Source organism: Balaenoptera ricei, chromosome 20 (assembly GCF_028023285.1).
Source record: "Balaenoptera ricei isolate mBalRic1 chromosome 20, mBalRic1.hap2, whole genome shotgun sequence".
Classification (NCBI taxonomy): domain Eukaryota; kingdom Metazoa; phylum Chordata; class Mammalia; order Artiodactyla; family Balaenopteridae; genus Balaenoptera; species Balaenoptera ricei.
Window position 1 is genome coordinate 7,969,614 of NC_082658.1, and position 26,409 is coordinate 7,996,022.

General features: G+C 55.6%; 2 protein-coding genes across 13 annotated transcripts; one reads left to right on the forward strand and one right to left on the reverse strand.

The window, feature by feature from the left end:
* Positions 1 to 648: 648 nt before the first annotated feature.
* ZACN (zinc activated ion channel) lies at positions 649 to 4,014 on the forward strand. The gene is given in 10 exon segments (XM_059906602.1): positions 649 to 742; positions 821 to 945; positions 1,093 to 1,137; positions 1,285 to 1,391; positions 1,654 to 1,823; positions 2,606 to 2,730; positions 2,862 to 3,069; positions 3,222 to 3,240; positions 3,242 to 3,381; positions 3,824 to 4,014. Coding segments are annotated over 10 exon segments (1,224 nt in total).
* Positions 4,015 to 4,969: 955 nt separating this feature from the next.
* Positions 4,970 to 22,434, reverse strand: EXOC7 (exocyst complex component 7). Of its 12 annotated transcripts, XM_059906591.1 has the most exons (22): positions 22,298 to 22,431; positions 22,028 to 22,093; positions 20,701 to 20,885; positions 20,398 to 20,503; positions 17,905 to 18,127; positions 15,491 to 15,658; positions 14,835 to 14,846; positions 12,739 to 12,831; positions 11,779 to 11,847; positions 10,651 to 10,796; positions 10,216 to 10,368; positions 9,847 to 9,945; positions 9,386 to 9,448; positions 9,049 to 9,115; positions 8,250 to 8,288; positions 7,430 to 7,495; positions 7,000 to 7,120; positions 6,690 to 6,785; positions 5,893 to 5,956; positions 5,630 to 5,671; positions 5,389 to 5,522; positions 4,970 to 5,143 (listed from the first exon to the last, which is right to left on the reverse strand). In XM_059906591.1, exons 1-22 carry the CDS (start codon positions 22,355 to 22,357, stop codon positions 5,041 to 5,043), a joined length of 2,175 nt encoding a protein of 724 aa, XP_059762574.1. In that variant the 5' UTR covers positions 22,358 to 22,431; the 3' UTR covers positions 4,970 to 5,040. The 12 variants fall into 12 exon arrangements, with proteins under 12 accessions (XP_059762574.1, XP_059762575.1, XP_059762578.1 ...); XM_059906592.1 differs by lacking the exon at positions 14,835 to 14,846; XM_059906595.1 differs by lacking the exon at positions 11,779 to 11,847.
* Between the last annotated feature and the right edge of the window lie 3,975 nt (positions 22,435 to 26,409).

The window sequence follows — 26,409 nt, forward strand, 5'->3', positions numbered from 1 at the left end:
CCTGCTTTGGGGCGCACAGCAGCGGTTCTAAGGCACTGCTGGACCGGGGCAGGCTGAGAATACCGCCCCGAACAAAAATGCCCCCGAGCTTTGGTCAGGAGCTAGCCTCTACCTATCCCCAGGTTTGCCCCACTCCCGGAGTTCTTGAGCCAAGGCTTTTTACGTGAAATTAGTTGTGTTCGAGGAGAGGCAGGATAACCCAAGGGTGTGCCCACTTCAGGTCTTTGAGCACAGAGCAGTTTGGTAAGGGTCTGGGTATTTAGCCAGGCGGTGCCTACTGTGGAAACAGAGGCTGCACCTGGCCAGATTGGAAGGACAGTGTCAGAGAAGTGTGTGTGTGTTTGGGCAGGGGTCCCATGCTTTCCTGGTCTGCTTGATGGGTCTTGAATGTGATAATGGGTTCCAGGTGGTGGAAATGGAGCAGGACCGGGAAGCCTCGGCAGGTGCAAGGTGGGTGGGGCTGGGTCCTGGGCTTTGTCTTCAGGTGTTTGCTGAACCTGGGGTGGGGGTGTGCCAAGTCCAAGGCTCCAGGGTTGGTGCACAGAACAGCTGCCTCCAGCCGACTGCCCAGTCCCCCAGAGAAGTGACTGAAGTAGAGGTTGTAGCTTAGGCACTCCTGCTCCATCCAGCCCCTCCGTGCAGCTGCTGATGGCCCTGTGGCTCCTGCCCCATCTCACCTTCCTCAGGCTCGGAACCCCACAGCCCTTGGCTCGGGAGTGTGGCTTCAGCGTGCCAGCGGTTGGTGGGTAGAAAGCGTAGGGTCTTGAGCTTTGGGATTTGGGCCCCAGGGCGCTGGGTGACCTCGACCTCCATCCCTCAGACTGGCCATCCTTCTTCAACCTCAACTCACCCCAGGAGGTTCAGGAAACCATCCAGATTCCGAACAACGGAAGCGCGCCCCTGCTCGTGGATGTGCAGGTGTTTGTGTCAAACGTGTTTAACGTGGTAAGTGTCCTCAGGCTCTGGAGGACTCGGGGGCCCAAGCGCTGAGCTAGGAATGGGGCAGGACTCAGGCTAGTGAGTGCTGGGGTCTCCTTCCTTCTTGTCACATAGTACCCACCCCCGAGGTGACCTGCTGTCCCCCTCCCCCAGGACATCCTGCGGTACACAGTGTCCTCCACGATGCTGCTTCGGCTGGTGGGCACCCATGGTGTGGGGGCAGGGGTTGAGGAAGGGAGACCTCTGTAAGCCCAGCACAGAAGTACTGGCCTTCATCAACCTGCCAAGCCCAGGGGCGCATATATACGGAGAGTGGGCGCCTTAGTAGCATCCTTGTGTCCCTAGTCCTGGCTGGACACTCGCCTGGCCTTGAACTCGACTGGGCACCGGCAGGGCAGAGTCACGCTGCCCTGGGACTCTCTCTGGACACCAGGACTCACTATCCAGGAGGCGTAAGTGAGGCGGGGGTTCTTGTCTCAGGAACTGGGCAGGCATAGCCCTCGCTATTCCCCATCTAGAGCCGGGAGGTCCTCTTAGTGAATATCCCCCTCCTGGTGGCCCTGCCAGACCACTGGCACAACTCCCGTGCCTTATGGTGCCCTTTCTGCAACCCCGAGGGCAGTGGATAGCAGCTGGGCATATGCTGGGGTCTCCCCCTCCTCCCCCTTCTGAGGAGGAGCTGGGCCACTGGCTGTGATACCTTTCCCTCTTCAGGCTCTGGGTGAGCTGGCAGGACCAGAGCCCACAGGCCCGAGTGGACCAGGATGGCCACGCTGAGCTCTACCTGGCCCTCACCACGGAGACCTACTGTGACTTTGAGCTTTTCCACTTCCCCAGGGACCAGAGCGACTGCAGCCTCAGCTTCTTCGCTTTTGGCAACACTGGTGCTGACAGGACAGGAGCTGGGGGATGAAGGGAGAGGGGAGGGGAAGCCTCTGGCCTCCAGCGAACACCTGACACCGGGGTCCCGGGCCTGTGTTCACACCAGTCTACCCCCAGGCTTAGGGGAGCTGATCATTCTTCTTTCACCCGGCACCTCCCACTCAAATAGCAGCCCCATCTCCTAGTTCTCCCCTGCTCTAGGCTGTAGCCCCCCTCCAGTCTTCTCTTCTCCCCCATCAGCTACCCCAGAGCAATGCCCCCAACAGCCAGGGCCAAACTGCACACTTGTGTCAAGCCCAGAGGCTCAGGCTACTGCAGGCTCATTCCTGGAAACATCCCGAAGGTGTAGCCACCCAGTGAATATCCCACAAGCCCAGCAGGTGATGTCCAACTCGGCGGCGAAGTCCCATCCTTCCCTTACATCCCTCCCCTCTGGGAAATACCACAGCTGCTGCCCCATGAATCCTAATTATTGCAGGTGTCAGATGATATACTGGTGAACGAGTCTGTGACCATGTCCCCCTCCATGAAGTGGTGCACTTATTTTTACAATGAAAATTCATCTATGAATCTGATAAGGCCCTTCCTCTAACTGGAGTAAACTTGGGGTCTTGCGAAATCGGGTTTGGAAAGCCCTTGTACAGACCAGTTTCCCAGTCTGCCCCCAGCAACCATCAGAGGGCTCCATCACCCCTGGGCTCCAGCTTGTCCCTGCCCCTACTCCCAAGAGAGATGCGGGGGCAGGGGTATTTCTAGTTCACTGTTCTCACCCCCACCCCTTCAGTGATGGAGCTGGAGTTCCAGGCCCATGCGATGAATGAGATCGTGAGTGTCAAGAGGGAATACATAGTTCAGGATTTGAAGATGCAAGTCCCATCCCAGCAGCTGGTGCCCTGCTTCCAGGTGACGGTGAGTTGGGAGGTGGCTACCGAGGGCTGATGGGGGCATCGGGGATGCACAACCAGAGGCCATGACATCACCTTTCTACTGCCCACCCCTGCGCAACCCCCACTGGAAAGCCCCGACCTTCCTCCTTCCAGTTGCGCCTGCAGAACACAGCGCTAAAGGCCGTCATAGCGCTCTTGGTACCCGGGGAGGCGCTGCTGTTGGCTGACCTGTGCAGGCCACTGCTGCCCCTCTGGATGGAGCACATCGCCTACAAGGTGACCCGGCTGCTGGGCTACCTCGTCTTCTGCTCCTCCCTGGTTCAGGCCCTGCCCAGCTCCTCCTCCTGCAGCCCGCTGCTCAGTAAGGCCCACACCCTCGCCTGGCCGGGGGCAGGACCACCCTGTGCTAGGCCCCCCTCATTCTGCCCGCACCTGCTGTCGCCCAAGCCAGGGTGCCTCTGCTCAGGTGCCTGGGCTCTCAAGGCCGGACCTGGCCCCTGCCCACCTCCCCAGTTCACTACTTCACTGTCCTATGCTGCTCTTCATCACACCACGGAGACCGTGCTGTTGTCCGGGCTGCTGGCCCACAGCAACCCCAGGGCGGAGAGCAGCCCCAGCTCAGTCCTCAGAGGGGAGCAGCACGACTGTGGGAGCCCAGGGCCTGATCCTGAAGGTGGGCAGGGCCTGGGGCCCCTTCCTCGGGGGTTGCTGAGGAAAGAGGCCTAGGGCCAGAGCTGGCAGGCTGGGGTTGCGGGTTACCAGGCTGGTTAGGGGTTCCTGCGTCCACTCTGCTGGCTCCACTGTCCCTGGGTTCCACCACGGCTGCCCTTGGAAGCCGCAGGTCTGGAGCAGGGAGCAGGGTCGGCCCCCCTAAAGGCCCGGGTGACTTCAGACTCCCTGGGATAACCTCTGCCTTGCAGAGCCTCTCTTGTGGGACGTTTTTTCAACTCAAGATGACCGAGAATGGGCCAGACCCAAACATTCATTAGCTGTGAATCTAACGAAGGGAGAAATACAGACTGGCACCTCCTGGGATTCGCCCTTCTGCTCCGGGAGAGCGTGCATGTCAGGTGAACCCTGAAGTACGCCTCCTTTTCCCGCCTCTCCCCACACAGAGGCCTCCAGAGGGGCCCAGGGGCCCAGGAGGAGCTGGCCTGAGGCTGCTGACCACATCTCCTTCCCGGTGTGCGTGGCAGGGGTGCTTTGTAGCCAGTTCAGCTTCGCTGTGCTCTGGATGTGGGCCACAGGCAAGTCGGACCCAGCCCCTGGTGAGGCTGCCCCCCACGGCGGGTGGCCCAGGCTGTAAGGGCCAGGGCCTGGGGCTGCAGACCTGAGGGGTTGGGCTGTGACAGGGTCTCCGGAAAGAGGGGGGAGGGAGGTCGACTCTCTTCCCTAAGCCTGGAGGACCCCAGGCCACCCTGAGCTCTCCCTTCTGTTAGCATGCAAGCGAAGAGTGTGGAATAAACCCATCATCCCAGTGCAAGGGCGCCTCAGGGGTCTGTCTTCACTGAGCTCAGCTGTTCAGTCTTACGGAAGTAGGTGGGGCCCATCTCATGCCCCCGGCCCCCACTCCGCCCCAGATCGTCTCACGATTGTTCACTGGTCACCCAGTCCCCACACGCAGCCTAACTGCTCCTTCTGCAACCACTGCTGCTTGGCTCCAGGCACGGGGTGGTCAGAACTCCTTCTGTGAAGTCCTGCCGAGTGCTGGCCCTCAGAGGGCAGGGGAGAGAGCGCTCCTGCTCCAGCCACCAGGGGGATGCCTCGGGGGCAGAACCCCCCAGACCGCAGGACTGCGGGGACGGGGAATGCGTCCTCTGCACTGAATCCGAGCGCGGGTCAACCCTGCTTGCTCTTCTCCAGGCCCTGTGGCTGCAGCGTGGCCTGCTCCTCCGAGCCCAGCCCTCACACCTGGGCTGAAGGGGGCTCTCCATCCCCAACTCCGAGCTGGCCCGGAGGTGGGCTTGCTCTGCTCTCCTGCTCCTGTCCACACGAGGCAGCTGAGGGCACAGACCTCTGTCTTCCTTCTCTGTCCTTCCTGCCTTGAAGCCGTCACGTGGCCCCTGCGGGCTGCAGTCAGGGTCATGAAACCCAAGGTGTGGAGGAACCCCAGAGTTCTGGGAGAGCGCTGCTTGTGTGGGGAATGGGGGCTGCGAGAGGAAGGGCAAACCAGGACCCGAGGGCTCAGGGACAGGGCTCCTGGTCGGGGTGGTGGAGAAAGACCCCTGTGTCAAAGGACGCCACACTCACCGGGCCCAGAGGCAAGTTAACACTGGTTTATCTGTCCGATAACATGGCTGGTCTGGCAGAGCCAAGCAGGGGCGGTGGTGGCTCAGGCGGAGGTGTCAAAGAGGCGATCGATCATGTCGCCCACCTGCTCCACACGATACTTGATGTACTTCTCAGGATTCTTGGTGAAGGGCACGCTGCCATACCTGACGAGGCGCTGAGGTCAGTGGGGATGCCTAGCCCCTCCCCAGCTCTGCCTCAGCCTAAGACCCTCCCGATGGGGTGCCCCTGGGTGATGTCCGGGTCTGGCCCCACACCAAAGCCCCGGGCACTGGATCTGCCACCCAAACCCACCACCCTCTCCAGGTTTCCTTGAAGAAGAGAAGGGCCCAGTGGCCCAGCCGGGGCAGCGGGGAGCCTGGGGCTGGGAGGGCAGAGACGGAGGGCTAACCTGTGCAGAAAGGCCCCGTAGGTCTCCTTAACAATGTTTTTCTGAGCTTGGCGGATCTTGTCCCTCTGCTCCGTGTCGGGAATAGCCCAGGCCTTTTGTATCTTGCACAATTCTTCCAGGCCATCGTTGAAGCCCTGAACACCACAACGGTGGAAACAGAAGTGACCCAAAGACAAACGTTTGAGTCTGTGCTGCTACAGTAGCAGCAGCGATCAGGGGAGCGGGGAGGATCCCGACTTACCTTAAAACGCTCCTTGATCATCTGGCGCTCCTTGTCCCGAAGCTGGGGGGCCAGGGGAGGTGGCAGAGAAAGCGTCCCTCAGAGCAGAATCGTCCTGCCCCTGCTCCTTCCCCAAACACCCAAGCCCAGCCCTCTCCCCTGCTGCCCGGAGGGCCACGGGCATCCTTTGCTTTCTCATCCCAATTGTCTGTTTTTTCCCAGAGACACAGCAGAAAGCACCACATCTGCTAGACATCCCTTCCCAGCCCAGGCCTTCAGCCCACCTTGACTCCGGGCTGGAACACAGGTAGATTCTTCTCAGCAATGTAGTCAGTCACCTTTAACCAACTGCCAGGCAGGGAGGGAAGCAGAGGGCAGAGAAGGGACAGCCTCAGGCAGCTGCTCCTTCCCTGGGGCTGGATTGTTTTGTTTTTTAAAAATCTCTTGATCTACTGGGGGAGAGGGTGAGGGCAGGGATCAGCCTGGGTTGTAACTAAGCAAAACACAGCTGAGATTTTTTTCCTTGGGAATAAAAATGTTCAAGCTGCTCGCTTTTAAAATTAAGAACAGGAAACAGAACATTCAATAAATCGAACAGACACTACCAACTACACTTCACGTTGATATCATGGCCAATTAAGATGGAGAAGCAGATGAGAAAAGAGGGGACGGAGGACAGATACACGGGAAAGCAGAGGGAGATACGGTCACGGGGAAGAAACACCCAAAGGGAGAGAGAGACGCACAAACTAAGAAACAGGAGGCGAGGGGCAGAGAGAGCCCTGTAGAGTGAGGCTCAGCCAAGTTCAAGGGACCTTGTGAGCTGGCTCTTCACCTGGTCTGAACGTTACCCACACCTCTGACAGGCAGCCCTTCAACCATCTTAGTCGTCACCCTTGGCACCCACCCTTCCCCACCCCATGAGTGTGATTAAAAAAGAAGTAGAGGATGGGGGTTCACAGGGTGGCAGTTCCCCGTCATTGAGCCCACTCTGACTGGGCCCAGCCTCCCAAGGCTCTGAGAAGGAAGTGTTACTGGTGGGCACACAGGTCGGGGAGCGGGAGGGTGGGCGGAGGCCCACCTGCGCTGGTAAGTCTGGATCTGCTGCTCGATGTGCTCGCGGTAGGAGCGCTCGGCAGTCTTCTGGGTCACGGCCACCAGCTGGATCAGCTCAGACCTGGGGTGGGAGCAGGGGAGAGAGGAGAGGATGATAGAGAGGCTGCCGGCCTCTGCAGCAACACCAGTGGGGCCTGCCTCCCACCTCCCTGGGTCCTGGGACTGTGAAGGGTAAAGCGGCGTCCTCCCCGCCCTGGACACGAGGGGGCACAGCCAGACCCGGCAGGCAGGCAGGGGCAGGGGCGAGCTGCAGGCCAGCGCCCGTAGCCACTTACTTCTCCAGGGCCTTGAGGATGTAGTTGTAGTTGTTGTGTAGGAAGATGGCGCTCAGAGCCGGGTCCTCATACACCTTGGACTTGCTCAGCAAGTTCAGCTGCAGGTTGCCCAGGACTTTACCTGCACAGGGAAGGATGCGGTCACGCCCCCCGTGGCAGTCTGACCCAAATGACCCAATCCTGGGGCCGACAGACCAACTCCCACCCGTCGCTCCTTGTTCCTCCCGGACTCGAGGCCCCACCAGCCTCGCCAGCCTTGGGAGCCTTTTGCCGAGCCCCTGCGGCCCCCCAACCAGAGGTCAGGCTGCAATTCTAAAAGTCAGGGCAGGACCTGGACAAGCAAGAGAGCACAAAAAGGACGCGGAAGGGAAGAGGCAGGGAGGCAGGGAGGCCGGGCGCCGGAGGCTGCTGGCTGGCGGGGCGCACTCACAGATGTAGGTGCTCAGGAGGCGCTTGCTGAACTCGGAGCTGTAGCTGGTGGCTGAGGAACTGGTCTCTGTGAGAGGAGGAGTCCTGTTACCACAGCAGTGGCGGCAGCCGAGACCCTCTCTGGCCTCCCCTAGGCCGGCGGAGCGGCTGAGGAAACCCTGGGAGGGGCCCGAGCCTCCCTCGGGCAGAGCTGGGGACGTGCTGAGCTACAGGGCTCCCTTCCCGCTGCGGGGGTGCTCCCTGGGACTCTTCCTGGAACCCAGGGCCGGCCCTTCCATGGTCTTGGGTGGTGGGGTTAATGAGCTGGCCCAGGAACAGCAGGAAGGCTGGCAGGACAGGAATGGGACAGCCTCTGTCACCCAGCCCCCGACCCATGCTGGGGGTACCTACGAGGCCCACTTCTCCCATTTGTCAGCAACAGAGTCTTAGAATAGGCCCCCCATGGCCTCTCCACCTTCACCCCCACTGCCCACAACCTCCTCTACCAGACCCTTCTGAACAGAGACTTGCTGCCCGCACAGGGCAGAAAGCCAAGGGGGGAAGGGAGCGGATGGGAGAGGAAGGAGACAGGGAGGTGCTGGACCAGCTTGAAGGGTGTACTCAGGGTACTGGACACAGCAGGACGCTGCCTGGAGAAACCCAGAGACAGAGAGTGGCCGTCAGGGAGCTGAGAGGGTTGGGAGCACCCGGAAGGAACCCGTGTCCCCTCTGACCCCGCTCCTACTGGGGTCCTGAGTCTGTCCAGGTGCCTCCGTCCCCAGGGAACCTCACTCATGGGGCTTCAGAGGGGAAGGATGGGGCTGCAGAGCCCTGCTGCTTACCTCGGGGGTCTAAAGGAATATTGTATGTGTCCCCAAGAACTACGCAGTGAGAGGCAGTGCGCACAGAGGGGAAGGGGGGAGAGACAAAGGAGGGAAAAAGATGCAAAGTGCAAAAACAGGTTAGAAACGGCCGCAACACCCGAGCCAAGCAGACCACTCCCCGCGACGCCAGAAACAGACAGCAGGACAGCCCAGGCTGGACCCCTGAAGGCCAGGGACACACTGGAAAGTGGACATCTGGAGAACCGCAGGCCAGAGGCTGCACCTTGGCTCCTTGCCCCTAGACTGGGGGGAAAAGGGAAGGCCTGGGGGCCCAACAAGCTGGGCTGGGTCTCAGTGCTCGGAAGCGTGCTCTTCCCCACGTGCTAACCTCCTGAGCCCCAGTCCCAGGACAGCAGTCACGGTCACGGGAAGACAACAGGCTGGCCCTGAGATGCCAGCTGTAAAGGGTCAGCTGTATGAGACTAATTAGGACAGGCAACACAAGAGGAGGTGGAGAGATGCAGAAGGAGGGGCGGGGCGGGAAGGGCACCTCCAAACAAGTGAGTTCTGCTCTCCAGAGTGAGAACAGTGGAAGGAGCCGAGAGGGGATGGAGGCCAGGAAAGGTAGTCAAACCCCGGCTGCTTTCCTGATGCTGGGCCCAGATGGCCCAAGCAGCTCGGGGGTCCCGCCACAGGCCACATCTCCTTCCCACTCCACAGGGCGGGGGAAATCTCCTCACCCAGAGGGGGCTAACCCCACGTCTCCAGGCCAGAGGGAGGAGTGGGGCACGGGGCCCCGCTGGGAGGTGCCAAGTACCTTGGGAGGCCAGCATGGCGCCCGCCGTCTCCTGGAAGTCCAGGAGCTGCTGCAGGAAGAGGATAGCCTGCGTGGGGAGAAAACAGGTCCAGGAAGAAGGTCAAGGGCAGGACCCAAAGGTCGATCACCTCCTACAGTTCACCCCCTCTGACCATCCCAGGACAGGTGCAGGGCCAGGGGCCTGCCCAGTGAAGAGGGTGGCTGCCAGCTTCCTGCTCCACCCTGTGGGTTTGGCCTCCTGGGAGAGGCCCTGTCTGCTGGGGGCACGAAGCACCTTGCAGTCCATCCTGCCACCTGCGCCCCCTCCCCGCCCCAGGAGCCCCGGGGCAGCACCTACGTTGCTCGTGAGCTCATGCACAGTGCCATCCTTGGGCATGTTGTACTCCTTGTCCGGGTCGTTCTGTGGGAAGAACAGCCTGACTCCCTGAAGCAGCTCCCAGGGAGTCTCGCGCCCACCCCACACCCCCGTCTGCGGGCTCACGGCGCCACCTCCTGGCAGACAGGTGTCAGGATGCCCCTCGGGCACAAAGGTGAGTGAGACAGACACACGGACGTGACTAGATGGGAAAAGCGCGGCAGGAGCTTGACGCCTGGGGTGGGGGCCTCTGGAGCCCCTGGGGAAGACAGGGAGGCCCGTGGGCACTGACAGGAGACTAGCAGCACGGCCGGCTTCCCCACAGGGCAGGCCCGCCCCTCTTGGAGGCCTGCTTTCAGAAGGAGTTTCCAAGCCAGGTCACCGGTGGCCCTGCCCACAGCCCCAAGGGCCGTCCCGCATGGCAGCGGAGGGAAGGAGAGCACCTTGATGTTGTCAGCGAAGTCCTCCAGCGCTTTGGCTCCCACGGTCTCCATGGAGGTGATGAGGCTGGGCAGCTTGTTCTTGGTGCTGGCGGCCGTCCCCTGAGGAAGCACACGGCTGCACAGGGCGCCAGAAGCCGGCCATAGGCTGTGCCTGGGGCCCTGCTCCTTCCCAGCCCCTCACCCCAGGGGACTGCCTCTCCTCTTCACTCACCCTGAGAGCACCTGCGCAGGCCCGGGGCCCGAGCAAGCTGCCGCCATTCCCCCTCGGAGCAGACGCGTTGGGGCAGGGAGCACAGTTCTCCTGGGAGGCCGTGCCGGGCAGCAGGACTCCTCCTCCCGGCATCCCCAAGGGCATCCTCAGCCACCTACCTGGAGCACCTGGTCAAACTCAGGCTTGGTCTGCTTGAGGTGCCGCAGGATGGGGAAGACGGTGAGCACAGCCGAGAAGTCGTGTCGGATGATGGCCTTCCGAGCAGCAGCCACAATGTTCTCCCCTTCAAGCATCAGCCCGTCCAGGGCGTCCTGAGAGAGCGGGGCAGGGAGAGGGCTCAGGGGAGGGGGCAGACAGCCGGTTCCCAGGGACGGTGAGGGCACCTGGAGGGGTGTGGGGGAAGTATGCCTCCAATAGGGAGGTCCCGAATGGGACACGCCACCCAGGACAGATCCCCAGGATGGGAGGTGGAGGTGGTGGCTGGAGTTGAGGGCTATGGACCACAAGCCTGGACCAAAGTCAAGCTTCTGCAGTGACAGCTCTTGCTGGGGCATCTGGTCAGGGCCCAGGGGCAGGGTGGGGTGGGGCAGGACCTGTATCAAAGAGTCAAAGGTCTTCTTCTGATGGTGCTCAGGGATGACGTCCATCAGCAGCTGGTACTCGCTCTGGGCCAGCTTGACAAAGGCACTGACGCAGTGAATGTAGGCGTCGGTCTCCACGTCCAGCATGTCATCTCTCCCTGGGGGGAAAGCAGTGCCCCTGAGCTACTGGTTTGGGGCAGACCCTCTCCCTGCTGGGGGTTGGGGCATGAGTCTCCCCAGCTCCTGGCCTGTAGCCAGACTGGCAGCAGATGGGGAAGAAGACTGTGCTGGCAGAAAGCTGAGAGAACTCCAGCAGGCCCGACAGGGTTCGAGGGGAAAACCAGGGCCGGAGTCCAGCCTTTGTTCCAGAATGTCAGGTACGAGAGGTGTTGGGGAGATGGATAAAAAGGATAAGAAGATTCCCCCAGTCGACTTCCTGGATAAGACACGCCTGACCCCAAGACTGAGGATTCTGAATTGTACTGGGAAGAGGACACCCAGGGATGGGCAAGTGGCCGCATCCACCTCAAGGAGGCAGGCACAGTGGTCATCCATCTCTGAAAACGCTGGGCCTCTGGAGCCAGATAGAGCCCAGCCAGGCCTTCTGGAATGTATACAAAGGCAGTGGGCTCTGGTCCATGAGGCTAGCTGGCATGGCGTCAAAACTGGAGAAGAGGCAATGTGAGCCTTGGAGGGGGAGGGCTCCTTGGTTGTCAGCTGCCGCAGCAGGAGACCGGATCCCGCTACTGCATTGGAGGCTGGCGCAGGGGTGCCCGCAGGCAACCTGGTCCTACGTGCCGAGGGACGGGCTCCGAGGGGTCAGAGCTTTGGAGCCGTCGCTGGAGGCACGTGTTGATGCTCCCTGCCCTCCGAGGGTCCGCCTGCCCTCTCTGCCCGCCTTCCGAGTGGTGGCAACTTCTGCCCTTGGCCCAGGCCCTGAGAGCCAGGCGTGCACTCCCACCTGGAGAGAGGTAAGGGGACCTAGTGCCCAAAAGAGAGACGGACCGGAGAGAGAGAGAGGCGAGTAGGCCAGGCTCATCCTCGGAGCGGAGCGGCCGGCTAGGCCAGGCCGGAGCGGGCCCTCTGGGGACGGCCGTGAATGCAGCGGCGGCTGCCCTCGGGCTGGGCTGCAGTACTCACCGGCCAGTGGCCCGTGCTTGTCGTTCAGGGCCTCGGACAGGTGCTTAACTCGGAAATCATGCTCGTGACCTAGCGAGACGTCGGCCGCAAACACAAGCAGCGTTTATCCAGGGGCGGGGTGGCTGCCTCTCGGGGGACTGGGAAGAAGCCCTCGATCTCCGGGGGTGGGGGGATGTGAGACGGGGTGTAGGGGAAGGGGCATTGGAGAGGGCTCTGAGCCCCTCCTCTGCCTCAGACCACCTTGGGAACAGCCGTTTCAAGCCTGACTTGCAGTGCCCCGGACCATCCTCGGGAGCTGGTTTCCCCAAGCCTGGACGCTAAGAGAAAGCCGGGTTTCTGAAGAGTTTCCAGCAGCTGCGGAAGGTCTGATGCTCAGCCCCAGGGGGTTTATCTCACCATATTTGGGGAGAGATCCAGTTAGAGAAATGTCACTGCCCAGTGAATGGGGACAGGCTTCTTTTCGCCCCCAGGGTCATTCTTTTGAAGGCGGATCCGGTCCACTAGGGCAGGGCTGTCCTTCCTCTGATGCGAGGGAGGCAGGGACATGGTATACGGGCTGCCTGCCCCCTGTGGCACACGCTCCCCTTTCAGGTGGAGGGGGGCGGCCAGGAGGCCTCGGCGCCTTGGTCCTGTCACTGCTGGTCTGAGCGTGAAAGGGCTGCCCGTGACAAAGAGCTTTCTCTGAGTTCAAACAGGAGACAAGGACAGAGACGGGGAGGGGAGGGAGCGGGAAGCCTCCGGGAGGGCAGAGCTGCCGTCAGCCAGACAGGACCAGGCCGAGGGCCATGAAAGCTGCCCCCGAGCCAGCTGGGGTCAGAGGCCCAGGACCTCAGTTCCCACCCCTGGTCCCCTCTCAGGGTTGCGCCCGAGGCCCTCTGGGGGGTTGGAGGCTCTGCCCTACCACGTGAGTGGACACACGGTGGAGGAGGAGGGAAGAGGAGAGGAACACAGGATGATTACCTTCCAGAGGAATGAGGTTAGAGCCCCCCTTTTTCCCATCTAGACCATGCTGGGAATACTGTTTCAGAAGGTTCTGAGCCTTACGGATCGTCCCTGTCACCAGAGCCACACAGAGAGGAGATAAGAAGACCTAGGAAACGAGTGAGAGAAAACAGCAGCAGCCCTCCACCTGCCCCCCAGGCCCACGCCCACCCCCAGCAGAGAGCACGCCCGGGTACCATCTCTCCCAGCAGGCCTTTCCCAGGACCGCCGGAGGCCCCGCAGAAGGAGATGGAGGAACGGACACATTTCGTTCCCCCAGTGGAGCTCCTGATTCTGCCAGTGACCCTCACTGTTCCAGATCTGAGTTCATTTTAGGAAGTGCAGAGAGTGAAGGAGATGAGATGGGCAAAGATCCACCAGGAGAAGCCAAAAATAAAAAACAGTACTGGGTGGCACTTAACTCAGAAATAGACAAGGGCCTGGGATGGAGGAGCTAGTGATGGAGCTCTCACACCCAGAAGGCGAGACCAAGTGGCAGAGCCTGGGGGCACCTTGAAGCGGGCAGGCCCATGGCTCCTCCCCAAAGGGCGGGCAGAGTTCTCCGGGCATACTCAGTGCCGGGACGCGGCCAAACAGCAGCCAAAGGAAAGCAGCACCCAGGAGTTGGTGAAATGGGACTGAGCTTCCTGGGATAGCAGTGCCCAAGACAGAAGGCTTGGAGACCCAGAGGCAGACTGGTCCCATACACCAGGGGAGGGACCCAAACCACCAGAGCAATTGGGAAAAACTCAAAAGCCAAAAAGAAGTTAATAGGAGCCACCACACAGAGAGCAGGAGGGAGGGCAGCAGGAAAGGGCACATGCTCTTGGCATGGGGGGAAAAAACCAACAGTTAGTATCACAAGTGAGAACAATGAAAACAAAACTGCAGCGCCCACAGCCTCCAGGGTCAGCTACCTCTGTGGGAACGAGACATCTCAGGGCAGAAAACGTGGGGAAATAAAACAGCATTTAAAACAGATGTGTACAGCCGCCCTGTTAATAAAATGTACTGGAGCAGGGGAGGCACCCATGAGTGTAACTCCATCCCTCTTCCCTGGGGACTCCCAGGTGCCCCCTTGCATCCCTGAACACAGTGAGGCTTTTTGGGTCCTGGCAGCTCCCCAAAAGGCTAGCGGAGAAGGGACAGTGTCTGGAGCGGCTCATTTCTTTCTGTTTGCACCAACTGCAATTAGTTACTAATAACCAAGTTTGGGGCTTGGGCTCAGCATCTGTCTCGCTGGGTTCTGCCCCTCCAGGGAGCAGCCCCACTAATGAGCGAATCAGTTCCCTGCCCCACAACCGACCAGGAGCAGGTGGGCCCGCCGGGCCTCCAGGAGCCTTGCCAGTATGCTCGCATGGATGTGGGCTGGGGACGCTGATCCGGCAGCCGCCCAACCCATCAGGAGCACAATTACCACAAACGACGCTGAGGTCGGTGTTTCATTACCCACCGAGGCCTCCCTGCTCCCCTCCTCAAGAGCTGGGAACTGATGTCCCAGGGGCCTGATTCCCTAGTTCCTGACATCAGTCCTGAGCCCCCCACCTCCTGACACCTCTTGAAACCCCACAGAAACCAGAGGGACGCTCAGAGCCCGAGTTTTCCTCTGGGGGCTCTAAGCCAAGCTAGATTAGGTCCACCGGGGGCCCCGAGATCAGACCCCTGCTCCCTGCACAGCCAGCAGCACTCCTGGATGCAGACTGGGTCCTGGGGCCTCCACTGGGCCCATCAGAGAGGAGACAGAGGGGAAGAGAGCACAGACCCGCCAAGGCCCAGGCAGCCTCGCAGCCTCCCGGAACCAAGGCACAGGCCCCCTGTTCTCTGAGGGGCAGGTAAGGAAAACGCTGTCGTGAGGGGCGGGCCCCACCAGCGCACCTGGCGTGTGTGCCCACAGCAGCAGCTGGACAGGGAAGGCTGGGGTGGGAGCAGCCCCCAGCCTCACTGGCTCTCTCTCCCTGGGGCCTGCAGCAGCCCCTCGCCCTGGAATACCCCAGCCTCTCGAGGGCCACGCCTCTCAGCAGCCAGACACAGCCAGGCTTGCCAAGCGGAAGCTGACACACAGGAGCACTGTTTACCTGGAGCACAGACTACAGGGAACATGATGACGGGAAGAAGGACAGACAGTGAGCTGTTCGCCCAGGACACCAACGCCCACAGCCTAGGCGTCTCCCACCTCAACACCCCTCCCCTGACTCTCCCGCAGCAAGGCAGTAACTTCGAGTGGAGCCCAAAAGCCGGATTAAGTTCTTTGGAGAAGAAGGCGTGGGATTATTTTCCTTTCTGGGCGACTGTGGAAGTGTAAACTCTCCCCTATCCACTTCTTCAAGCCACCCTGGCTTTCTGCAAGGTGACGGCTGCAGTGCCTGCCCCTGTCCTGTCCACGGTTTTGGCGGCAGCAGCGTGCCTGGCCTCCTGACAGGCCGACGCAGGGAGGACAAGGGGGTCCAGCAAGGGGCTCTGCCCCGGCACCCCTGTCAGCCCACCCCTCCGTGCCTGTGACCCTCCACTCCAAGGACACTTATGTAGCCCCCAGACTCGGCTGGGTAGAGAGGAGCTCACCGGATGGGGCCTTGCTGGGTGGGCAGACACCTGCTTTCTGTCCTGCGTACCTATAGCTGGGGGTCGCTGTGAGGTCAAGCTGTAGCGGCTGCTACCCCCAGGGTGGCCAAAAGCAACCCGGGTCCCACCGAGCTTCTGTCTGGTTCTGAGGTGGGCCAGGGTGGGGACTCACCTGGCCGCTTGACCGGCTTCTTGGTAGGCGTGTCCTTCCTCTTGTTGGGGACAGCAGGGGAGTAGGGGACCCCAGATGAAGAACTGCTCTTCCGGAAATGCTCCTTCAGGCCTTTGATGGAGCGGTCCAGCTGGCTGGAGCGGATCTGGTAGTAGACGTTCATGAAGTCTGAGGAGAGATGGGCGACAGCTGGGGTCCCTGCCTCTGCCTGGCCCCAGGGCCTCCCTCTCACTTCCAGACGCAGCTCCGCAGGGCAGCAGTGGTGCCCACCATCGCTCCTTGCTAACCCCTTCCTAGCAGCCTCCCACATGGCCTCGTCCATCCCAAATCAAAGTCTTAAAAGGGAAAGTATCCCCCAACAGAACCAACAATTAGTTGTTATTTTTTATTTTATTTATTTATTTTTGGCCGCGCCGTGTGGCTTGTGGGATCTTAGGTCTCCAACCAGGGATTGAACCCAGGCCCCTGGCAGTGAAAGTGCCAAGTCCTAACTACTGAACTGCCAAGGAATTCCCTGTAAGGTTTTTTTTTTTTTTTTTTTGGCCATGCCACGTGGCATCTTCCCTGACCAGGGATTGAACCCATGTCCCCTGCGCTGGAAGTGCGGAGTCTTAACCACTGGACTGCCAAGGAAGTCCACAGTAAGGTTTTTTTAGATAAAAAAAATGTAGAGTTAACATCCAGCTTCAACTTGGTGAGGGGTCAAAGGATGTGAGCAATTTATATGCGTAAAGAGACAACAAGTGTCACTGAATAAAAAAACACACCATTTCTTTAGCCATGAATGAAATGCAAATTTTAAAAAATTAGAGGATTATGAAAGCCCTGTCAAATAGCTAAGATAAATACAGCTAATGAAGAACAAACAGCTGTGGGATTTTGGATGGGTCAGTCGACTGGCCCCACCTACCCGGAGAGGAGCTCAAGACGGCAAGAAGGTTACAGATCTGTTCAGACAGTTCTGCCTGATAATTGTACCTTTGAGAAAATATCTCAAAGAACTTCCTAAATAAGAAAAGCAAGCCATCCAACTGTGCTCACTGCAGCACTATTTGTCAATATTGGAAAACTGGAAAATCCAAAAATGCAAACGAGCAAGGAAAAAGATACGAATGCCATGGTACATTTTAGCAGTTCCCAACGAGTGTGTCGCCAATGTGCCAAATGGAACAAAGCACTGAGGCTCTGACTGAAGGGGACTGAGGGGTCTGGAGGCATCCACTGGCCTCCCTCTTCTCCCAAGGGAGCCCCTGAAAAGCTCCTGCCGAGCCCCCGGCTCCCACAGTGCAGCTCATGAGCCACAGATGTGCCGTGTGGTCAGTACAGGCGGCCCTGAGACCTGGCACCACAGAGTCCTCGAGGGAAGGCAGGCATAGTGATAACGCACACTGACAACTTGGTATGTGTACAAACTAACGAAGAGAAGAAGAGTGTGGAGGGCTAAAAAGCTTAAAATGGAATATTCATTACAGTTAGTTTTTTTTTTTTAATTTTTTGCTTAACTTGGGATTTTTTAAAAAATCCTGGGACTGGATTTAAAGAAATGATGGTACCAACATACCATGGAATATTATGCAGCTGCCAAAAAGAATGAAGCAAATATACATGTACTGATATGGAACACTCTCAAGACATATTACTAAGTTGAAAGCAAAAACCAAAAAAACAATCATAGGGCAGTGTTTAGTATGCGCCCTTCCACTTGGGAATGAGGAGCAGATACACACGTATTTATTCTCTCTCTCTCTCACACACACACAGTTGCATAAGGAATTTTTTGGAAGGGTATAAATAACCTTAACAGTACTCATCTTTGGGTTATGACACTGTAAGCATTAGGGAAGTGGGGAGATGGACTTTTGCTTTTCACCTAAGCCTTTCTGTGCTATTTGAAGTTTTTATAATTAATCAAAAAAAGGAAAGAAACGGGAAAGTAAGGTATGTTTAAAAAGCTTGAATTTAGCTAGATTCATAATTTGATACATAAGCTGTAGACTTATTGCTCATATTGTTTCCTACTAAACTCCTTTGTTTTAAAAGAAATGCAGGTGGGGCTTCCCTGGTGGCGCAGTGGTTGAGAATCTGCCTGCCAATGCAGGGGACACAGGTTCGAGCCCTGGTCTGGGAAGATCCCACGTGCCGCGGAGCACCTGGGCCCATGAGCCACAACTACTGAGCCTGCGCGTCTGGAGCCTGTGCTCCGCAACAAGAGAGGCCGCGAGAGTGAGAGGCCCGCGCACCGCGATGAAGAGTGGCCCCTGCTCGCCGCAACTAGAGAAAGCCCTCGCACAGAAACGAAGACCCAACACAGCCAAAAAATAATAATAATAAAATTAAAAAAAAAAGAAACAAAGGGCAAAGTCCACTCCCTCTGGCCCTGCCGCCTGGGCCCCCGCCTCCCCAGGACACCTCACCTTGGTTGCGGCCATATTCCACCAGCCAGCGGGAGATGCGGATCACGTCCTGCAGCACACTCTCAGGCAGGTGCTCCAGGGGCACCTCCTCCTGTACCTCCAGGTCGTCCTCACCGCTGATCAGATCCAGGATGAGCACAGGGAACACGACCTTGCTATGCCGGGTCATCAGGCTGCGGAACTCGGACTCCAGCGACTCCTTCCCCCGCTCAAACAGCAGCTTCTACAGGGAAGAAGGAAGGAAGGGAGGAGGGAAAGAAGAAAGAGGGTCCACGGCTGTTCCAGCATTCAGCAGGCCCTCGCCTCGCCATCCCCTTCCTTTGCCTTCCTGATTCTGGGCCTCGGCCCTCCTCTGCCTTCACTTCCTTTTTCCCAGAGAATAAACGCTGCGAAGCTTTCCTTGATTATTTCTTTCCCTAGTGTTCTCTCAAAATGTATGTTCATAGGTGAAACCCAGAGTTTTACAAGAAGGAGGTGCTTCACAGATATCAGCTGATTATTTTCTCATTGTACCATTAATTTGTGTTCTTCTTAGAAAAGGGTTTGCAAAAGAAAAAAATAGATAAATTGGACTACATCAAATTAAAGACTTTTGTGCTGTAAACGATACCATCAAAAAAGTGAAAAGCCAATTCACAGAATGAGAGGAAATACTTGCAAATCATGTATCTGATAAGCGATAAGTATCCAGAGCAGATAAGAGAATTGAAAACATATGTCCACACAAAAGTTCATACACAAGGGTTCATAGCAACACTGTTCATAACAGCCAAAAAGTGGAGTGTCCATCAAGTGATGGATGGATAAACAAAATGTGGCAGAGCCATACAATGCAATATTATTCAACCATACAATGGAATGAAACACTGACACACGCTACTACATAGATGAACCTTGAAAACATTATGCTAAGTGAAGGAAGCCAGACACAAAAGGTCGCATACTGTGTGATTCCATTTTCAGGAGAAGTCCAGAATAGGTAAATTTACAGAGACAGAAAGTAGATGAGTGATTACCAGAGACTGGGTGAATGGGGGAGGGAAGGGAAGAAGAGTGACTGCCAATGGATTTCTTTTTTTAGGCGATGAAAATGTTATAAAATTTATTCCGGTGTTGTTGCACAACTCTGTGATTATACTAAAACTACTGCGTTTTATACTTTAAATGGGTAAATTTTATGGTATGTGAATTATATCTCAGTAAAGATGTTTTAAAAATAGAGAGAGGAGTTGGAGCATTTCTGCTTAAATGGAAAGTACATCCTCTAGGGTAAACCTATAGCATATTTTTTGTATTCTCCTTCTTTAATCCACTCCCACACCCAAGTTCTAGCACAGAGCTCTTCACTCTGTGATCCAAACTTGCTAGAGACCCTCAAGAATCAAGTTCTCCAGCCACTGGCATCCCAATCTCTGAGTCCAGGCTGCCCACCCAAGGGCTGCAGTATTATGGTTTTACTGGTGTGTGCCCACTGCGTTACTGGTGTGCCAAGGTATTGATCTTGTCAGTCCTCCGAGTAGCCAGGAGGCGCTGTGCGCAGCCAGAGACCACTGGCTAGTTACCACTTTACCCCAGTGTGCCCCACAAACATTCTCATTTCCGATGGAGCCACGATGGGAGAAAAGCTGGGAGGCACTGTTCTAAGCAACAGCTTTCTGGGTGGGAGAAAAGCCAGTTTCCCATCTTTGTTCCTCAGCCCACCCCCTCTTCTGGGTAAGACACACGCCTCAGGGCAAGACCTGTGGTGCCACCAGGAAGGTGTGCCAGGTGACGGGGGGTCCAAGCTGGCCTGCCCTCTCATGTTCCTCAGTGGCTGGGATGTCTGGGCCTCTGCTCCCACCTTTCCTCCTGTCTGCATTCTCTCCTTTCCTCAGTGCATGGAGTAAACCTCACTTCCCAGCCCGACTCCGTCTCCCTCTGGTGATCTAAAGACCCCAAAACTTAAACACAAAGATATGACACAAAAAAACTGAATATGAAAACATGAATGCAGGTTCCCTGACCAGTCAAATTCATTGAGTCAGAAAGTAGAGTGATGATGGCCAGGGGTTGGTGGGGAGGAGAAAGGGGAGTTAGTGTTTAATGGGTACAGGGTTTCAGTCTGAGATGATGAAAAGAATTCTGGAGATGGTTATCCGACAGTGTGAACGTACTTAATGTCACTGAACTGTTCCCTTAAAGATGGTTAAAATGGCAAATTTTATATTATGTATTTTTTGCTACAATTAAGAAACACCCATGCATTTATAAAATTCAAATGTTAAACTTATAATTCATATTTAACTTATAATTTAGTTAAAGTATTAAGATGCAATAAAAATGTATACCTGTAATTCCTGAGACAGAGATCTTAATGCCGACAGTATGTGTATGGTATTGTATACTTCTGTTTATTCCACTACATTCTCTTTTAAGCTGGTTCAGTGTCTCTCATGAGACCAGGGCCGTGCCTGGTGTCCCCACACCTCTCACATCACTCTGCTGGCCCCTTACCACTTTGTTGAGCTCTGGGCTGTCTGGGCTGTTGTCCTGGAAATACTCCACAGCCTTCTGAATCTTGGCCATGCTTCCCAGGTACTCTTCCAGCCTACCTGTGGGGCTGGAAAGGAGAAAAGTCCTATTAGCCTGGGCAGATGGAAGATGAAGAGGAAGGACCAAGAGAATGGTATTCGGAAAGGGGAGAAGAGAATTAACACAGGGGACTCTAGGCTCAAATATATTCTACTCCTCCCTTCCAAGGCCTACAGCCACTGGTCCAAGAGGCGTTAGGAATGTGACCTTCTGGCCCTAGCTCACCCCTCCCTGATGATCTTCTCAGTGTCACTGGCCACATGGTAGTAGCTGATAACGTGGTCCAGACAGGACAGAGTCTTCTCAACGTTCTCCTGCAGCCGCTGCAGATTCTCCGTCTGTTTGTGCACAGGGATGATGGAGTTCTCCAGCTTCATAAGGCGACTCTCAAAGGATGACAGGATAGACACCTGCGGGGGGAAGCTCCGTGCTCTCAGGCCTCAGGGTTGTCCCAGCACTGCTTCTGCCACCCACCAGGTCTTTGGCATTTGCTGCCTCTTCTCTGGTTTTCTAGACAATAAGCTCCATGAGGGAAGGGACAGGGTATACCTGTTCACCACTGTATCCCCAGAACCTACCATGTGCCTGGCACATAGGAGGTGGCCCAAATAAATTGGCTGAAGTTTGATTTGAAGGCAAGTCAAGCATTAAATTAACTCCTCCTCAGATAATCACCTCAGGATGGCTTCCCTTCCACCCTTTGGAGCCAAATCTCAGTCTCTACTCTGATGCTTTCCTGGACTGACAGGAGGTAGTTTCATACAGAGTAGCCTCAGTTGCATTGCTGGAACCTTCAAAACCCTTTCTCTCTAAGAGTGAATCTCATTAAGTAAGGACTAGCACCTGATGACTGTGTTACAAAATACATACTCAAGTTTGTATCTACTCAGTTTGTGCTTTTCCAGTCTTCTCTAGGAGCAAGGAAGGAAACTCATATTTACTGAGGACCTATTGCATACCAGGTACTGTGCAAAATGCATCTCCATGCATTAGCTTCTATGACCTTCACAGTTACACTGGAGGTTGGCATCGTCTGTTTTAGCAGAGGAGGTAACTGAGGCTCAGAGTTACCTGTCAGGGGCCACACACAAATACGTGGAGGGGCGAGGACTAAATCCCAGATCTCTCTGACTTCAGAGCTCATTTTACACCTCAAGCCCTCTGGGGTGAAGGCTGAGTCTTTTTCTGCCCTCAGTAATCTCAAAAGTGGTAACCCGGCCGTCCAACCCTCACTTGAATTAATGATGACGCATGGCCAGTACCCAGCCCACCTAAGTCAGTCTCACTAAATGTCTGCAGAAGGAGAAGGAAGAATGGAGAACTTAGGCAGAAAGCAGAAAGTCCAGGCCAGTGGGGGCTGCAGCATCCTCAGCGAAGGGGCGGACAAGGGGAAGGGAGTGTTAAGAGACATGTCGCACTGTTGCTAGAGAAACCCACACGTTACCACCACCACTACCCAGACCAGCAGCCCCAGGCCTTAGGTACCGGAGCTACCGGGTCGCAGGGTTCTCCTCCAGCGTCTGGAAGCCCTCCCAGCTGAGGGGTTACTCACCATGTTCTTGGTGAGCTGGTCGCTCTTCTCCAGGCTGTCTCGGATGAAGGACAGCGTCTCCTCCTCCTGGGGGGAGCGCAGGCAAGGACATCACCAGAAGCCGAAGGCTAAAGGAGACCACCGCGTCCCAGCTCCACGGCCTCGCCCCTGACTAGGTCCCCTCGCAGGGAGGGCCCCCTCCCACTCCTGCCGCCTCCCTGAGTAGAGGCCCGGCCCGGATCTCGACCCCTTCCCTCACCTCCTCCCCCGCTTCCCCAGCTCCAGCCCCACCTGCTTCAGCTTGTCCTCGATCTCCCGCCGCCGGGCGGACGCCTCCTGCAGGGGGATCATGACTTCGACCCTCCCAGCGGCTCCCACTGCCCAGTACCTCGCCTCCGAGTGCCCTCTCGGCTCCCGTCCCTGTCACACCCACTTCCGCCCGCGGCCCCGCCCCGGGGCGCTCTGATGTGCCATGTTAGGAGTGGCAGGCTGAGTGCGCCTGCGTGCAACTCAGTACAGGGGGACCGGGCGGGTGGCCATCTTGGGTGTGGCAGAGAACTGTGTCTGGGTTTGTCCTTGATGCGGGTTTCCACCCTCATCAGAGAAGGTTCTCTTGAGCGGTGTTTTGTCAGAACAGTTACAACTCACGTGCCGTCTTCGTGGGAAAGCTGACTCTTCTCACAAAGATCAATGACGAATTCGTTTCTCCAGATCGAAGTCTGGATCCAGGCATCGATGTCGCGTTCTCCACAAAGCATAGCACAGAGCTTATCACACAGCAGGCGCCTAATGTGTGCCCATTTAATGAACAAGGGGCCTGTGTAATCTTGTCCCCCTTTGGCCCTAAAGCTCATGGAACGGGCCCTGTGTGCAAGCCCTCGGCTGGGGACAGAGTGGTCGCCCATGGTCCCAGCGGCACCCATAACTACAATCCTGCCTTGTGGAGGGGCTCAGCCAAATTCCTGTGGCGGGAGTTCTCGGAGCGTCCATCCCAGGAATTTGGATGGGACCAGAGAGCAAGCTCCAAGCTCCACCGGAAGGCGTCTGTTTTGGAGAGAACTGTGTGCTTTTATTTGCTAGGGGGAAGGCACGGGTGGCAGGGCTGAGGATCTGGGCAGGTAGAGAAGTGGCTTCAGCGGGGAGTTTTCCTACATCTGGAAACAGTGCAAGGGGAAGGCTGAAAGAGCCCAGACCTGTCTGAGGGGTTGGGGCCCAGGTGGTGGTGTCAGTTAAGGAGAGTTTGAGGCCTGCCTGCAGGTATTCAGACACACGGGGAGCATTGCTCACAGGGCCTTTGAGGAAATCAGAAAGGCTTGGAGGGCTGGTAGGGCCCCTTCTGCAGGGTGCCAGAATGTCTCAGTTCCTCTGCCCAGACTCTCCTCTAAGTACAGCTCTGGGGCAGGAAGGGGGACCTGGATCAAGGTTCCTGCAGGGATGGATGTTCTGGGTTCACCACGAGAGCCAGCTCCTGCAAAACCTAGTTACTCTCTCCTCCATCCCTTCCCTGCTCACCCTGTCTCTGCCCGCAGCCCTGGGGAAGTAAGTGGCCACACAGCTTTGTTCAGTTCATCTGTGGACCCGACATCCAGGTACAGGTAGATAGACAATGAGGCATATGCTGGTGGGCACCAAGCCATAGGGTTCCCAACACCCTCCCAGGACCCAGTTCCATAAAGAGGAGAAAGAAGTGGGACAGAGAGCCCGGAGGGGGATTGGGCAGCTCTTCTGCTGGGGCAAGAGGACAATTTCAGATCTGGTGGGTGGCTGTGAAAGTGCTGATGAAGGAAATATCCAGGAGGTGCCGCCCTGTTGCAGATGAGGGAGATAAAAAGGCAGAGTCCTTGTGTAAGGATACCTAGGATGATTTTGCTGAGGTGGTCCTTGTGCAGTCCTGAGAACCAAGTGAAGGGAGAAGTTTAAACTGTTGGGTGCCACAGTAAAGAATAAGTGGGCTAGAGGGCAGGAATTCCCTGGCATCCAGTGGTTAGGACTCGACACTTTCACTGCCATGGCCTGAGTTCAATCCCTGGTTGGGGAACTAAGATCCCACGCGCGCCGTGCGGCACAGCCAAAAAAACAAGACAAAAAACGCTCCAGAAAATATCGATAACATCTTGCTCTATAGGTCTCAGGAAGAAATCCTCTATGGTTGTGAACAAATACTTTGAGCTTTGTACATTATCATTGCAATTTTGTAAATAAACTACATATGTGTGTGGGTTTTTGTATTTTTCTCCATTTCCTTCCCTAAGGGTAATTTGGTAGCCAACTCAATTGAGAGCCTTCTGTTTGCCCATCTCTGTTACAAGCTCCACCTTGTGTTATCTTGTCTAATCCTCACAATAAACTCACAAGTCAGGCACAGCTGTTGTCTCCCTTCTGCAGACGAGGAAGGTCAGGCTCAGAGAGGTCAGCTGTGCTGAGTCAACACAGCTGGCCAGGACATGATACAGCTGAGGCTGTTCTCGGTCTCCCCGTGCTGGGTAGCTCCGGAGTTCTGATTGTTGTTATGCAAAGCTGCCAATCTGATTTTCAAGAAAATCCACTGTGAAGAGCAAGTTACTATATTTATAGCAACCATATCTAGTAAAGGGTAGACAGAATGAAAAGATGAGTTCCAATGATTCCCAACCCAATGTCAGGACGATGTTGACAAGTGGACATTGACTCAGTAAAAGCTGTAATTCCCCAACTATGCTCAGGACAAGCTGCTTTAGCAAAAGGAGCAAGTGGTGTTTCAGCTGCAGCCTCAGAAGCTTGGCTTTCATTCACAGTGTTCAGAACACAAAGGTGCAGGTCACCAGGGAGCCCTCAGCTGCCCACTCACAGAGATGCTCTTTCCACAGGGAGGGGGGAGGAAGAGCTTGCTCCCCAATAGCCTGTTCTTTTTTTTTTTTTAATAAATTTATTTATTTTATTTATTTATTTTTGGCTGCATTGGGTCTTCATTGCTGCGTGCGGGCTTTCTCTAGTTGCGGCGAGCAGGGGCTACTCTTCGTTGTGGTGTGCGTGCTTCTCATTGTGGTGGCTTCTCTTGTTGTGGAGCACGGGCTCTAGGTGCGTGGACTTCAGTAGTTGTGGCACATGGGCTCAGTAGTTGTGGCTTGCGGGCTCTAGAGTGCAGGCTCAATAGTTGTGGCGCATGGGCTTAGTTGCTCCGCGGCATGTGGGATCTTCCTGGACCAGGGATCGAACCCATGTCCCCTGCATTGGCAGGCGGGTTCTTAACCACTGCACCACCAGGAAAGTCCCAACAGCCTGTTCTTTAGTTTGGTAACTTCCTAATTCCGGACTTTGTGCTCTTTCTGAGGAATTAGCTATATAATTCCTCCAAATTAATGTTTCCTGGCCCTGTAGCAATATTGAAAATGAATATGGTATGACATAACAGCCACAAAAGTAGATCACAAGAGAATATGTTCCCTGGGATGACAGCCATTTAAAATATGATAGATGCATTGCAAAAAAAAGTCAGGAAAACACCACAAAATACTAAAATGGTAAGTAGAGGAGATGGATGATTCTTTTTCTCTAGTTTCTAAAGATGGTGAGTTTAAATTACCTTTCTATAAAAACACTTCTAAGGAAACAAATCTAGGGAATTTCCTGGCAGTGCAGTGGTTAGGACCCTGTACTTTCACCGCCAAGGGCTCAGGTTCAGCCCCTGGTCAGGGAACTAAGATCCCACACGGCCAAAAAAGAAAAAAAAAAAAAAAAAGGAAGAAAACAAATCTTCATTTTTTCTGTAGTGATTAAAATTAGTCTCTTTTCCTCATTTAGAAACCGCCAGCCAGCCATCAACAGTGCCATCTGACAGAGTGGTCAGGAGGGTTTTCTTTCTTTCTTTTTTTTCTCTTGAAATCCTCTTATATATAAAATGAGAGAAAGGACCAGGGTGCCCAAAGCCCAGGGGTGGGCAGCCTTTCTCATGCTTTCATATAAGGCAGAGACAGCAAAGGAAATGCCTAGCATGCTTCAAGCCACCTGTGGGCTCAAATCTGCAATTTGGGTTTAAAACTGCTCTTCAAATTAAATGTAATACTTATTCAAGGTTAAAAATTCAAACTGTAAAGAAGATATAAAGTGAAGAACAGGAAGTGCCCTGCTCCTCCTTGGCCCCAAGCACCTCTGTTCAAGAAATAACCGCAGTTATGACTTTCCAGATGTGTCCATACGAATCTAAGCATATTATAAACAGAATAAGCTATCCTTAAAAAAAAAAAAAAAACACAAATGCTACCTCATTAAACATACTATTCTTGTAGCCTGCACGTTCACTTAACAGTATACCTTGATCATCTTTCAATAATAGTGTGTATTCTTTGCATAGTATTTCACTGAATAGGTATTATATATTGAAGCAGTCTCTATTATTGGACATTTAGGTTGTTCCCAGGTATTTT